Source organism: Petromyzon marinus, chromosome 31, assembly GCF_048934315.1.
Source record: "Petromyzon marinus isolate PM22_M1 ecotype Great Lakes invasive population chromosome 31, UKy_Petmar_22M1.pri1.0, whole genome shotgun sequence".
NCBI lineage: Eukaryota > Metazoa > Chordata > Hyperoartia > Petromyzontiformes > Petromyzontidae > Petromyzon > Petromyzon marinus.
This window is the reverse complement of record NC_133697.1, coordinates 4,260,827-4,275,174: the sequence shown is the minus strand read 5'-3', so window position 1 is coordinate 4,275,174 and position 14,348 is coordinate 4,260,827. Positions and strand designations below refer to the sequence as shown.

Genomic DNA, 14,348 nt, shown 5'->3' with positions numbered 1-14,348 from the left:
GTTTGTTGCGGTTGCACCCGATTCAAGGAGCCGAATGGCTCACAGGGCTATACCAACATAAATGAAACTGAAATGAAACTGACTGTGGGCAGAATCAGAATCTAAACTGGAGGAATCTGATGAGCTATGAATATCCTTTTTTCACACACACTTCCAATAGAACACGCCCAGAAAGAGGGCAACCACCGTGGAGATGGAACGAGATGGGCCCTGTAGATTGTGACCATCACCCCAGCAGTGGATCGGCCAAGGGACAAATTGTGGTGGGGGGGAGGGGCGATGGCGGTGGGAGGGGCTCGTCGATCCCGGAGCTCGTTGCCATGGACAACAGCCGCCCTTCGCCCATTGGCCCTGCGGAAAAGTCACCGCCCGAACTTCCGGGGGTTTTGGTGGTGACGTCACCTCTCACCCCTTCCCCTCTCCACGCAACCTCCCGCCCCGCCCTCTCCGTCTTTGTGCCCCTCCCCCTCCGCCCCCTTTGCCCCGCCCCCGAACCGGGCACCGTCCGCCCCTCCCCCACAGCGGGCGTGCGAGGCCGAGCGAGGAACGAGTGGATAGGGGAGGGAGGTTCACGCTCGCAACATCGCTCGCTCGCTCTGCCGTTCACTTTGAATAAACCCCACAAATACCTCTCTCCCCCCCACCCACCACTCACCACCCCTCTCTCTCTCTACCCCTTCCTCATCCTCTCTCTCTCGCTCGCTGTGTCCGTCGGGTCTCCTCGTGCGTGGCCCGGACCTTGCGAGTCTTAAGACGCATGAGCGTTGTTGTTGTTGTTGCTCGAGAGGAGGAGGTGGTACGGAAGTGGGGATCGAGCGGGAGTGGACTGAACGAAGAGCGGCGGGCGAAGAGGATCGCAAAGTCGGGGCTGACGCGCGGCAAGTGGAGCGGGAGGGCCGCCGCCGCCACCACCACCACCACCACCCCTACGGCCTTGGGCAGGTGAGAGGGAACGATTAATATTCTTGGGAACGATTCGTTCACTTAGTCATTCGTTGAACCCAGAGCCGTTCGTTCGTTTCAGTCACTAAACATGTCCTGTCCGTTCGAAGGATCGTCCAGACACTTTTTTTGAAACTTAATTCGCGCTTTGCACCGCAGAAGTTGTTTCGCTTATCAATTCATTCGCAGCGAGATTCATTCATTCGACCCTCGAGACTGTTTCGTTCAGTTGCCCATTGACGTATACGCTTCTATCACTTAGACTCGTTCACTCCGTGGACTTTCATTCACTCATTCGTTCCTTGTGTCGGTATACTAGGCCACACGTTCGTTCATTGAGTTACTCATTCACTTATTTTCCCACAGGCTCCTTCACTCGTTCGTGTTTTCCACGAGTCTAGCCACCTCGACTCATTCACTTAGTCGTTCACGTATATCCTCATTCAGCCACTCATGCATTCGGTCACTTGTAGACGCATTCGGTGACTTATTTACCTAAATGTTTACTTGCTCATTCACCAAGCCATACATTATCTCACGGTTCGACTCATTAAGTCAATCGTGGACCTGTAGCCTCATTCAGTCACTGAGATAAATTCACTCTTACGGACTAATTCACTCAACTCATTGCGTGATCTCATTCACGTAAACTCTTGAACCTTTTCATTCACTTGTGAACGAATTCGCGTACTCATTCACACTCGCTCTGGGTCAATCACTCTCACATCCAATCGCTGACAGACTCGTTCCCACGGTAATTAAATCACACATCCATTCGCTCATTCGTAAACTCATTCGCTCGGATTCAGTCATTCACTTGTAAACTACTAAGTTAATTTACAGACTAACCTGGTCACTTACCAAAGCATACTTTCACTCATTCACACTCAAATTCATTCACTCTAATTGTCTCACGGACTCATTTACTTACGCATTTGCTTACTCGTTCACGCACTGACTCTGAATGGACACATTCCCCCCACACTCATCTTGTACTCGAGACTCATTCGGCAAACTCATTCCCCACCCCCCCCCCCCCCGAACGTCGATTCCCGAAGTCGTTCACTCAAACCATTGACTCAATCGCTTTCAGGCTTAACTCATTCACGAACTCGTTCACTCCAGTCCGTGTTGCTGTAATCCTTTGGTGCGGCTGTGTTGTTGCCCTGTGTACCCACACACATAAACACAAACACGACAAACAGCACCCTGCTCTTAGGGTGACGATGTAATGCCCTCTTCTGCGTTGCTACTCCAACCCCTCCCAACACCGTTCACCAACTCGCGCTGACCACAGTGGTGAAGTATGGCCAACTAAAGTTAAAATACCCCCCCCCCAACCACACAGAGGGCCCTCGACCAGCGAGCAGAAGGCAGTGGTGACGAAAACGCGACGCATTCGTCAACAATACTGCTGCGGTTTTCAATAGGAAACGTATGGAATGGGCGACGTTTCGGGCAATGAACCTTCACAGAATAGTGGGCAAATCGTGGAGCGGACAACGGGGTTCCAGTCCACGACCTGTGCTAGAATTTGACCTATTGAGCAGTAATCAACTTAAAGAGTCAGCGCTCCTTGAAACGGAGGAGGAGGAATCATAGCGAAAACTACGCGAACCCGTGGCTCTGAGCAGACCTTTCCACTGGCATCTCACTCGCGAACGCATTCACCGCAGTACGCAAGAGGTAGAAAATATCCGCGTGGAATGATTTGCGCGACTCAATTTGCACGCCGGAATACGCGTCCGGAAGGCAACGTTGCAATTGATGGAATTTAAAAGAGTGGCGTGGGATTTAATGTTCCAGACATTGTGAGCAGCTGAGAGAAGGTGCTACTCACATTCTGCCGCACATCTTAGCGTGCAGATTAAATTCAGCATCTGGGGTACCGTGGTACAAACAAGCACAATCCCAAAGCAGATCAAGATCGTCGTATTAAGTCATCAACTCGTACTTTAGATTTAAAAAAATATATATATACACAGCTGGCTCTGAAGTATAGGTGTATTGCATTGAAACGTAGCCTACACACGTGTGCACAGGCGGTTCTGCCGTGCTGTACATGTACAAAGGATTAGCCTGTTGTCAATCATCTGCTTGATGATGGCCTCTCCGTACGGGTCATTGGTGTTCGACCTAACTTTAGTGTGTGCACGTGTGTTGGACTTCTTTCGCGCCGTACGTAGCCAGCCGTGCTCATCGGGGTGTGGGGACCACCCAAGCCTAACGCAAAAAAGAAGTTTAAAAACAAATGAGTTTTAAATCGATAAGTCAGGACAACGGGCCAGTGCGGGTTGGTGAAAGCGCAGAGTGTAGACTTTGGAGCATGACATATGAAGTGCCAACAAATTGATTTTGCTGGCTACTGTGCAGAGATAGCCCAGCGAGTCGTCACGAGCCCTCAAATGAGTCGCCCTTCAACCCCAAGCACTGTCCAGGCCCAAACCGGCTTAGCTTCCCAGGTCTGACAACTAGTTTCAAGGCAGTGTGAATTGCCATCGGGGTAGAGAGATGTTTGCGATGAGAGGCTGAGACACGGGACTGTGTTTGTTGGGAGCCGAATTTTGATTCCTGCGAATATCTTTCGCGTGGTGACTGAGCCACATCACACAGGGCTCAACATGCGTCATGGGGGTTCTGCAATAAACGGCACCATCGAATGTACAATGGATGAAGAGTTAACGCGTTTCGTGAGTCGAGCAAAGGTTATGAAATAAGACCTTGGGGAAAGACACGACCCGAGTGTCGAAGCGGTGCAAGCGCAAAGAGACGAAGCCGAAAGTGTTTGTGACTTGAGTTGCGTGGCGCTTGATTGAACGCAGTGGTTGGATGAGATGAAACGGTGAGTCTGGCAGATCGAGTTCTCAAAACGTGCGGATGAATCACGGAGTTGACGTTGACGGTAACCATGGCAGTAGCGATAGCAGGGCGATGAGGAGGCGACTGACCGCAGGCGTGAGCGTATCGTGCCTGGCGTGAATCAAGAGGGGCGCTTCAATTCACGTGCAAGCGAGGTGTGGGAATCGGGGCTCTCCCACCCCGAACGATGACAACGCCGTTCCCAACTTCACCACCGTCTCAACTTTGTCCGTGACAGACGGAGACGTAGAGAGAGAGAGAGACACGGAGATTCCACAGAGGGGGGGGGGGGGGAAGCGAGGCTATCGCATTGATGAAGGCACCACGGCATGAATGAGGAAGGTATCGAGATCCGAGGGGTGGGAGGAGGTCAAGATATTTGCGGCGGAGGCTGCAGATGCCGTGCGCCGCCAAAGGCGGTCATGAAAGCTTTTGACAGATTCGAGAAACACGAGCGGGGAAAGTTGAGCCCGCGGTCGGGCGGGCGGACGGACGGACGGGCAAGGCAAGGCAGGGCAGGCAGGGGAGGAGAGAGAGAGAGGCATTGCCGCCCACAGGCCAAGGGGAGTGGAGTTGGTGGTGGTGTGGAGTGTGTGTGTGGGGTTTTGTTTCTCGAGTCACGCGTCTGACCCGGGCTATTTCAGGCCCCGCACGCAGCCAGCTGGCGGCGCACTGTACGCGGCGCGTGCGTTGCGCCGCGTACAGTGCGGTGCGTGCCCGCGACATTGAGCGGCGGGGGAGCGCGCGCGTCCAGCAGGAGGAGGGCGGCCGGGGGGTGCGAGTCGGGGTGAGTGGGGGTGAGTGGGTGGGGGTGAGTGGGTGAGTGGGTGGGTGGGTGGGGGTGAGTGGGTGGGTGGGTGAGTAGGTGGGTGGGTGGGGATGAGTGGGTGGGTGGGGGTGAGTGGGTGGCTGGGGTGAGTGGGTGCCTGGGGTGAGTGGGTGCCTGGGGTGAGTGGGTGGCTGGGGGTGAGTGGGTGGCTGGGGGTGCGAGTCGGGGTGAGTGGGTCGGTGGGTGAGTGGGTGGGTGGGGGTGAGTGGGTGGGTGGGGGTGAGTGGGTGGGTGGAGGTGAGTGGGTGGCTGGGGGTGGGTGGGTGTGGGTGGGTGGGTGTGAGTGGGTGGGGGTGAGTGCGTGGCTGGGGGTGAGTGGGTGGCTGGGGGTGAGTGGGTGGGTGAGTGCTGGGGGTGAGTGGGTGGCTGGGGGTGAGTGCGTGGCTGGGGTGAGTGGGTGGCTGGGGGTGAGTGGGTGGCTGGGGGTGAGTGGGTGGCTGGGGGTGAGTGGGTGGCTGGGGGTGAGTGGGTGGCTGGGGGTGAGTGGGTGGCTGGGGGTGAGTGGGTGGCTGGGGGTGAGTGGGTGTGGCTGTTAGTGAGTGTGTGTGTGGCTGTTGGTGTGTGTGGCTGTTAGTGAGAGTGTGTGTGGCTGTTAGTGTGTGTGGCTGTAAGTGAGAGTGTGTGTGTGTGTGGCTGTTAGTGAGTGTGTGTGTGGCTGTTAGTGAGAGTGTGTGTGGCTGTTAGTGAGAGTGTGTGTGGCTGTTAGTGAGAGTGTGTGTGGCTGTTAGTGAGAGTGTGTGTGGCTGTTAGTGAGAGTGTGTGTGTATGGTAGTGAGAGTGTGTGTGGTTGTTAGTGAGTGTGTGTGTGTATGGCTGTTAGTGAGTGTGTGTGTATGGCTGTTAGTGAGTGTGTGTGTATGGCTGTTAGTGAGTGTGTGTGTGGCTGTTAGTGAGTGTGTGTGTGGCTGTTAGTGAGAGTGTGTGTGGCTGTTAGTGAGAGTGTGTGTGTGGCTGTTAGTGAGAGTGTGTGTGGCTGTTAGTGAGTGTGTGTGTGGCTGTTAGTGAGTGTGTGTGTGTGTGGCTGTTAGTGAGTGTGTGTGTGGCTGTTAGTGAGAGTGTGTGTGTGTGGCTGTTAGTGAGAGTGTGTGTGTGTGGCTGTTAGTGAGAGTGTATGTGTGTGGCTGTTAGTGAGTGTATGTGTGTGGCTGTTAGTGAGTGTGTGTGTGGCTGTTAGTGAGAGTGTGTGTGGCTGTTAGTGAGAGTGTGTGTGGCTGTTAGTGAGAGTGTGTGTGGCTGTTAGTGAGAGTGTGTGTGGCTGTTAGTGAGTGTGTGTGTGTGGCTGTTAGTGAGAGTGTGTGTGGCTGTTAGTGTATGTGGCTGTTAGTGAGAGTGTGTGTGTGGCTGTTAGTGAGTGTGTGTGTATGGCTGTTAGTGAGTGTGTGTGTATGGCTGTTAGTGAGTGTGTGTGTGGCTGTTAGTGAGTGTGTGTGTGGCTGTTAGTGAGAGTGTGTGTGGCTGTTAGTGAGAGTGTGTGTGGCTGTTAGTGAGAGTGTGTGTGTGGCTGTTAGTGAGAGTGTGTGTGGCTGTTAGTGAGTGTGTGTGTGGCTGTTAGTGAGTGTGTGTGTGTTGCTGTTAGTGAGTGTGTGTGTGGCTGTTAGTGAGAGTGTGTGTGTGTGGCTGTTAGTGAGAGTGTGTGTGTGTGGCTGTTAGTGAGAGTGTATGTGTGTGGCTGTTAGTGAGTGTATGTGTGTGGCTGTTAGTGAGTGTGTGTGTGGCTGTTAGTGAGAGTGTGTGTGGCTGTTAGTGAGAGTGTGTGTGGCTGTTAGTGAGAGTGTGTGTGGCTGTTAGTGAGAGTGTGTGTGGCTGTTAGTGAGTGTGTGTGTGTGGCTGTTAGTGAGAGTGTGTGTGGCTGTTAGTGTATGTGGCTGTTAGTGAGAGTGTGTGTGTGGCTGTTAGTGAGTGTGTGTGTGGCTGTTAGTGAGAGTGTGTGTGGCTGTTAGTGAGAGTGTGTGTGTATGGCAGTGAGAGTGTATGTGGTTGTTAGTGAGTGTGTGTGTTTATGGCTGTGAGTGAGTGTGTGTGTATGGCTGTTTGTGAGTGTGTGTGTATGGCTGTTAGTGAGTGTGTGTGTGGCTGTTAGTGAGAGTGTGTGTGTGGCTGTTAGTGAGAGTGTGTGTGTGGCTGTTAGTGAGAGTGTGTGTGTGGCTGTTAGTGAGAGTGTGTGTGGCTGTTAGTGAGAGTGTGTGTGTATGGCAGTGAGAGTGTGTGTGGCTGTTAGTGAGTGTGTGTGTGGCTGTTAGTGAGTGTGTGTGTGGCTGTTAGTGAGTGTGTGTGTGGCTGTTAGTGAGTGTGTGTGTGGCTGTTAGTGAGAGTGTGTGTGTGTGCCTGTTAGTGAGAGTGTATGTGTGTGGCTGTTAGTGAGAGTGTATGTGTGTGGCTGTTAGTGAGTGTGTGTGTGGCTGTTAGTGAGTGTGTGTGTGGCTGTTAGTGAGTGTGTGTGTGGCTGTTAGTGAGAGTGTGTGCGGCTGTTAGTGAGAGTGTGTGTGGCTGTTAGTGAGTGTGTGTGTGGCTGTTAGTGAGTGTGTGTGTGTGTGGCTGTTAGTGAGTGTGTGTGTGTGGCTGTTAGTGAGTGTGTGTGTGTGGCTGTTAGTGAGTGTGTGTGTGTGGCTGTTAGTGAGTGTGTGTGTGTGGCTGTTAGTGAGTGTGTGTGTGGCTGTTAGTGAGTGTGTGTGTGTGGCTGTTAGTGAGTATGTGTGTGGCTGTTAGTGAGTGTGTGTGTGGCTGTTAGTGAGTGTGTGTGTGGCTGTTAGTGAGTGTGTGTGTGGCTGTTAGTGAGAGTGTGTGTGTGTGGCTGTTAGTGAGAGTGTGTGTGTGTGGCTGTTAGTGAGAGTGTGTGTGTGTGGCTGTTAGTGAGAGTGTGTGTGTGTGGCTGTTAGTGAGTGTGTGTGTGGCTGTTAGTGAGTGTGTGTGTGGCTGTTAGTGAGAGTGTGTGTGTGTGGCTGTTAGTGAGAGTGTGTGTGTGTGGCTGTTAGTGAGAGTGTGTTTATGTATGGCTTAGTGAGAGTTATGTATGGCTGTTAGTGTGTTGGCACAGTAGGGGGCACAGGTGGTGCATCGGCCAGTCATCTCAGTCAACCCATGACACCTGGGTCTGTCCCGTGACCTGCCAGCGGGCGTTCGACACTTCACGTGGCCTTGACGTGCACATAGCCTGGCACAAACGCCGTGGTGACGTCGCCGGAACTTAGTGGCGAATGGCGGTTGTTGTTCGTGTTTGTCTTTGTGAGTGTCGGTCTGTATAGCTGTGTTTGTGTGAGCAATTGCTCCTACAGTCTGTTAAAGGCTATAGGGGGGATATTTGTGTTTCTATGGCTATGTGTGAGTGTGGAAAGTGGTAGTGTAGTCGTTGGCACGCTGCGCTACAAATCCGACAACCCGAGTTCGATTCCTCGTCACGGCCAACACCGGTGATGATAATCTGAACCAGTCCTGGGCCTCCCCTAGGTCGACTCAGCCTCAAGTTAGTACCTGGTGCGATTTGTAAACATCGCCACTGTGTAGTCACGTGTCCCAAAAGGTTTGTGGGTAATCGTGTGGGTGAGACAAACATCTTCGTACGTCTGTGTGTGTATGTGATTGTGTGTCAGTGTTTGCGTACGCGCAGTTGGAGGCAGTTGCCCTCCAGCAACAACAACGGAGGGCAGAGCGGCAAAGCTCACAACTTGCGCCGGGCGGCTAAGACGCAACAGGTTGACACAGTGGGAGGGGGAGGTGACACAGGTGGTGCATCAGTCAACTCGAAACACATGGTGACCTCTTGCCCTCGAGCCTCCGTCACTTCACGTGGCCCCAAAAGTGCACCTGGCCTGGCACAAGCGCTGTGGTTGACATCACCATCACCTTAGTGGCGCATGTTATGAGTGGCTGTGAGTGTATTGATGTCTTTTTCTTGTCGGAGTGTGTCTGACTGTTGATCTATATATGTGCGTGTGATTATGTGTGCGTCTTTGTGTATGGCTGTGTTTGAGTGTGCCAAGATCGGCCTCTGTGGAAGGAGGCTTGTGAAGGACGCTCCTGGGCAGTTGGAGGCAGCCGCCCTCCTGCAACAATGGAGGGCAGATGAGCGATGCTCACAATAAACGAGCGGAGCGGCTAGAACGCAGGGAATTGGCAGAGCAGGGAGCTCACTGGTGATGCATCAGCCAGTCACTCCAGTCAATCAACCCATGGCACCTGGTTCTCTCCCGTTACCTGCGAGCGAGCCGACAACAGTTCACATGGCCTCAAGGTGCACCTAGCCTGGCACAAGCCACGTGGTGGCACAGTACATTATTTTCTTAATGTGAGTCTGTGTGTGTCTTTGAGTGCGGGGAGTGGTGGCGCAGTGGTTAGCACAATGTACTGCAAAGCCGGTGACCCGAGTTCCGATTTCCACTTATGACCAATAACAGTGGTGGATGTTAAGCCGGTCCTGGGCCTCCCCCTAGGTCAACTCGGTTTTAAACAAGTATCTGGTGCTGTGTTTAAATCATGATTTGACCACCCACCCCTTCATGTGCCATGCCGGCCTTCATAGTTGCTCGCAAACAGCACTTAACCCCAACCGTCTTGTTATGTTAAAGTCTATCCGGGGGATCCTTGCCTTTGAGTGTGTGTGTGTGTTCATGGCTGTGTTTGTATGGCTGTGTGTGAGGGTGTTGGTGTCTGTTAGTGTGTGCATGAGACAAAACAGCGTTGTGCGAGTGTGTGAATGTGCCTATTAGATTGTGCTTTAGTGGCTATGTGTGAGGTGAGTATGTGTGTGGAAGTTTACGTGTGTGGAAGTTTACGTGTGTGAGTGCCTCTAAACGTGTCTGTGAGGAGTGTGAGACAAAGGTGTGTGACTACGTGTGTGTGTGTTTGTTAGTTTGAGTGTCAGTGTGTGTCTGTGTGTGTGTATATCTGGGCGTGTGGGGAGCGGTAGTGTAGCGGTTAGCACACTGCCCTACGAACCCGGCGACCCGAGTTCGATTCCCGCTTACGGCCAACACCAGTGGCGATTATCTGAACCGGTCCTGGGCCTCCCCTAGGTCGACTCAACCTCAAATGAGTACCTGGTGTGGTGTGTAGTAAACATCGCCACTGGGGAGACAAAGGTGGTCGGGCGTGGTGCTGGCCACCCCCGCCCCTTCGTGTACCATCCCGGCCTTCATAGGCGCTTGCTAACAGCACTTGCCCCAACAGTCTGTTAAGGCTATAACGGGGGATCTTTTTTCTTGTGTGTGTATCTGGGCGTGGTGCTGGCCTTAACGTGCACGTAACCTGGCACAAGCGCCGTGGTGACGTCAACACCACTTAATAATGGTAAATGGCGGTTGTTGTTGGTGCTGACCACCCACCCCATCGTGCGCCGTGTCGGCCTTCATAGGTGCTCCCTGGCAGAACTTCTCCCCGACAACCTGAAAAAGGTTTTCCTCTATGGGGGGTGTCTTGTGTTGTGTGAAGTTCTTGCGTGAGCGATATGGGCTGCACGGGAAATCGTTGTCTTTGCTTATCAATGTGTGAACACGTGTCTCTTTGCGTATGAGTGTGTGTGTGTGTTTGCGCGTGCATGTGTGTGTGCGCGCCTATTTTTCGTGTGGGAGTAAGTGTGCTAATGCACGCGAGTGTCTCTGATTTTGGGTGTTTTTGTATATCGTTTGCGGCCGTGTATCTTGTGTAAACCTTTACCCATGTGTTTTGCGTGTTCAGTACGTGTGTATCTTTGTAATTCCATCATGTGCAGTTGTGTTTACTTGTTTATTGCTATTTGTCTGATTGTGTGTGTGTGTGGTTTATGTCAGTGTAACTTTTGTGTTTTTGTTTGTGTCGCTGTGTGTGTCTTTGGGTGTGGTGCTGGCCACCCACCCCCTCGTGTGCCCGTGCCGCCCTTCAAAGGTGCTCACTAACAGCCACTTGTTCCTGCAGTCTGTCAAGGCTATACGGGGGAATCTTTGTTTTTGTACGTGGGAAAGCGATGGTCTCGTTGTTTGCTGTTAACCCGGTAACTTGTGTTGAATTCCTGGAAGGTAAACATCAGTTACGAGTGGTTTCACAACTTATCCTGGGCCTCGCCTAAGGTCGATTCGAACACTTGCCGAAGTTCATACACTTCAAAACTGTGGCCAGGCGTGGCGATGGCCACACAATCTCATCGTGTGCCGTGATGGCTTGGCTAAGTGCCCGCTACCACCACTTAACCTCATCGTATGTATGTATGTATTGCTATAGGGGAATTATGTTTGTTCTATTTATGGTTTGGATGTCTGTGTGTGTGTGTGCATGTCATCGGTGCTCGCTTAACAGCACGTGCCCAAACAGTATGTTAAGGCTATACGGGGGATCTTTGTATTTGTGTATGTCTGCGGGGTGTAATGGTTATCACGCGTTGAACCCGGCGACCAGAGTTTGATTCCCGCTCGCGGCCAACACCAGTGACGATTATCTGAACTGGTCCTGGACCTCCCCTAGGTCGACTGAGCCTCAAGTTAGTACCTGCTGCGATTTATAAACATCGCCACTCGGGAGACAAAGGTGGCCAAGTGTGATGCTGGTCTTCAAAGGTGATCTTTAACATAACCCGCACCAGAAGTCTATTTAGGCTATATGGGATGTCTTTTTTGCAAGTCTGTGCCTGGGACTCGCACTCACTACAAAACAAGCAGAGTGCCGGGCAGCTAAAACGCAGAGTTGGCACAGTGTTGGAGCAGCGTAAGTGGTGCTTCTGCCAATTATCTCAGTCAACAAACCCATGGCTCCTGGGCCTGTCCCATGGCCTCCTACCAGTGACCATTCAGCACTTCATCTGGCACCTAACCCGGCACAAGGGTTGTGGTGATGTCACTGTCTCTTGTGTATTTTTGTGTGTATATGTGTCTGTGTGTTGTCCGTATGTGTCTGGGTATTTGTGTACGTGTGTGCATGTGTCTTGTCTGGATGTGTGCTCTTTTGTGTGTGAGTGTTGCGTCTTTGTGTATTTGGGTGCTGTATTTATGTGTTTGTGTGTCTGTGCCTTGTCTGTGCATTATTTGTATTGTCTGTATGTGTGTTTGTGTTGTACGTGTTATCCATGGCACCTGGTCTGTCCCGTGACCTCCTGCCGGCGAGCCTTCGACACTTCACGTGGCCTCAAAGTGCACCTAGTCTGACACAAGTGTTGTGGAGATATCACCGCCACTTGGTAGCGAACAGCGGTGGTCACTGTGTTATCTGTGTGACTCCTTTTGTTTATGCATACGAGAACCCCCGTAATACTGTCACGACCGAATCGTGACCTCTCTCATATTGACCACCCTCAACTATAATGACACGTCCGCATTTAACCATTGAGTGCCGAGATGCACCACCTTTACGTTCATGATGTATTGAGCCTGTAAATACACCGGCAGCGTCGCCCTTGGTACATCATCGCCGTCTCTGCTTTGTCGGTTCAGACATTCGGGCGGAATTCACCGTGTCATCTTAACGTAGCGCGTGTACCGTGCTGTAATGGCACCTGCATCGAGTTCAAGGAGGGTACAAACGCTGTTCGCTACTGCTACTGCGCTACTATCTGAGCGCGTGTCAGAACGCGCACGCGTGGTTACGGTGGGCAGTTGCAGGAATAGTTATTTGCGAGTCGGTCCACCTTCTGGATTGATGCTAAAGTTGAAGCTTTTTAAGTGTCCAACGCGAGTTTAAAATACGCTTTAAACCCCGGCGAAGATAGCCTCTGTCCTTTCTATTCTGGTGTCGATGTGGTCTGTGTTGCACCGGCCACACCAGTTTCCCCGAGAGAACGGCACCGCTAACAGATGTTCGCCCAGGCTCGAAATTTAATACAAAGTGTGCGAGATGCATCAAGCGTCTCCACACCAGCGCAAGCCCTGTGCACAGGGGGCTCTCATGGCCGCAAACATTATACTTTTAATGAACAAATTTCGCGTGCGAATCATGTTTATGCTATTGCGTTACGCTGTCAAAAATAAGCACGTTATTTTAAAAAAGGGACAGTGTATTCTCAAGTAGTTTCCACTTGACGCACTATGCTATGAATGGATATGCAGCGGAGGACATTCTCTCCCCTCGCGCTTCTTCGTGGAGGCCTTCAGTTGAACATATTTACACATTTCTTCAAAGGAACTTGTAGCATTTGAGGTGCTAGTAGTTCTTCCGGTTATTGAATGGACGAGAGACAACGTTGGCATTCTCTGTTCATCACTACAACGTCAAGGCGATGACATTTTCTCCACATCTCAACAAAGGGCTCATGGTACCAGTCGTTGGTGAAAATCTGTTAACTAATTCTGCTATTTATCGTAATGCAAGTTAGTCGTTATTTTCGAACCAACTACATTAGACCCCAATTTAATTTTATCCCCTGCCCCCCCCCCCCCGTCCGCCAGTGTGTGGATACTCCCACGATGCGTGGCCAGTGTGGAATAAAAGACTAAAAATACCCTCGAGAGGGTCTTTAGAGCTCCCTCTGGTGGAGGTCGCGATGCCAGCAGAGGTCGAACGAGCACTCGGAGGGGCTTCGTCTTTAGATTCCCGCCCCTCCCTCCGCCCCACCTTCTCTGATGTGCCATGGTATCATAATTAGATTACATGACCGCCGAATGAAATGATAGCGTGCGTACGTCGTTTTGCTGCTCACTGCCGTGCGGTTTCTAGGTTCCTACACGGGTAGAAGATGGGGGCGTTTTTGGACAAGCCGAAGACGGAGAAGCACACGGCGCAGGGCTCCGGCAACGGGATGTGCTACGCCCTCAGCAGCATGCAGGGCTGGCGAGTCGAGATGGAGGACGCCCACGCCGCGGTGCTGGGGCTGCCGCGCGGCCTCAAGTCCTGGTCGTTTTACGCCGTCTTTGACGGGCACGCGGGGTCGCGCGTGGCCACCTACTGCTCCGAGCACCTGCTGGAGCGCATCACCAACACCAAGCCCTTTCAGTTGCTCGTCCCGCCGGCCGAGCCGGGCGTGGATGACGTCAAGCAGGGCATCCGGACCGGTTTCCTGGAGATCGACGAGCACATGCGCACCATGTCCGACATCAAGAACGGGCTGGACCGCAGCGGCACCACGGCCGTGTCGGTGATGGTCAGCCCCAGGCACTTGTACTTCATCAACTGCGGCGACTCGCGGGCGGTGCTGTACCGCGACGGGGGAGTCCACTTCTTCACCGAGGACCACAAGCCGTGCAACCCGCGCGAAAAGGAGCGCATCCAGAACGCGGGCGGCAGCGTCATGATCCAGCGCGTCAACGGCTCGCTGGCCGTCTCGCGCGCCCTCGGGGATTTCGACTACAAGAGCGTAGACGGGAAAGGTCCCACCGAGCAGCTCGTCTCTCCGGAGCCGGAGGTGTACGAGGTGGAGCGCAGCGACAAGGACGAGTTCATGGTGCTGGCGTGCGACGGCATCTGGGACGTGATGTCCAACGAGGAGCTGGGCCAGTTTTTACGTTCGCGTCTGCTGCTGAGCAACGACCTCGAGAAGGTTTGCAGCCAGGTCCTGGACACCTGCCTCCACAAGGTCTGTCACCCTGCTACGCACTCATCTCACTGTAGCCGTTGCACTATGCCCCCTTTTGAGGGACAATGTTGAAAGGCAGACGTAATAAAGGCTGCCACGATAAGCGTTGTTTATTTACCGAAACACTGTAGGCTGCACGGCCGCAAGCCACGTTAGCAGGGAATGCGCCATGTGTCTCGAAAAGGGATTCCTTTATTTCACGGTCGAAAGATATTACTAACCGAGTGTGGCTCGGTAAATGAGAAACCCTGG

At 52.7% G+C, this 14,348-nt stretch overlaps 1 protein-coding gene across 2 annotated transcripts in view; it reads left to right on the top strand.

Annotated features, from left to right (window-relative positions):
- The first annotated feature begins 501 nt into the window (after positions 1-501).
- Positions 502-14,348, top strand: part of LOC116947696 (protein phosphatase 1B-like) — a 28,415-nt gene continuing 14,568 nt past the window's right edge. Inside the window, exons 1-2 of one of the 2 annotated variants that reach the window (XM_032963708.2) lie at positions 502-942; positions 13,241-14,096. In XM_032963708.2, the coding sequence (XP_032819599.1) occupies positions 13,260-14,096 (837 nt within the window). In that variant the 5' untranslated portion in view covers positions 502-942; positions 13,241-13,259. The remainder of the gene's footprint in view (positions 943-13,240; positions 14,097-14,348) is intronic. The other variant, XM_032963707.2, reaches the window with a different exon arrangement.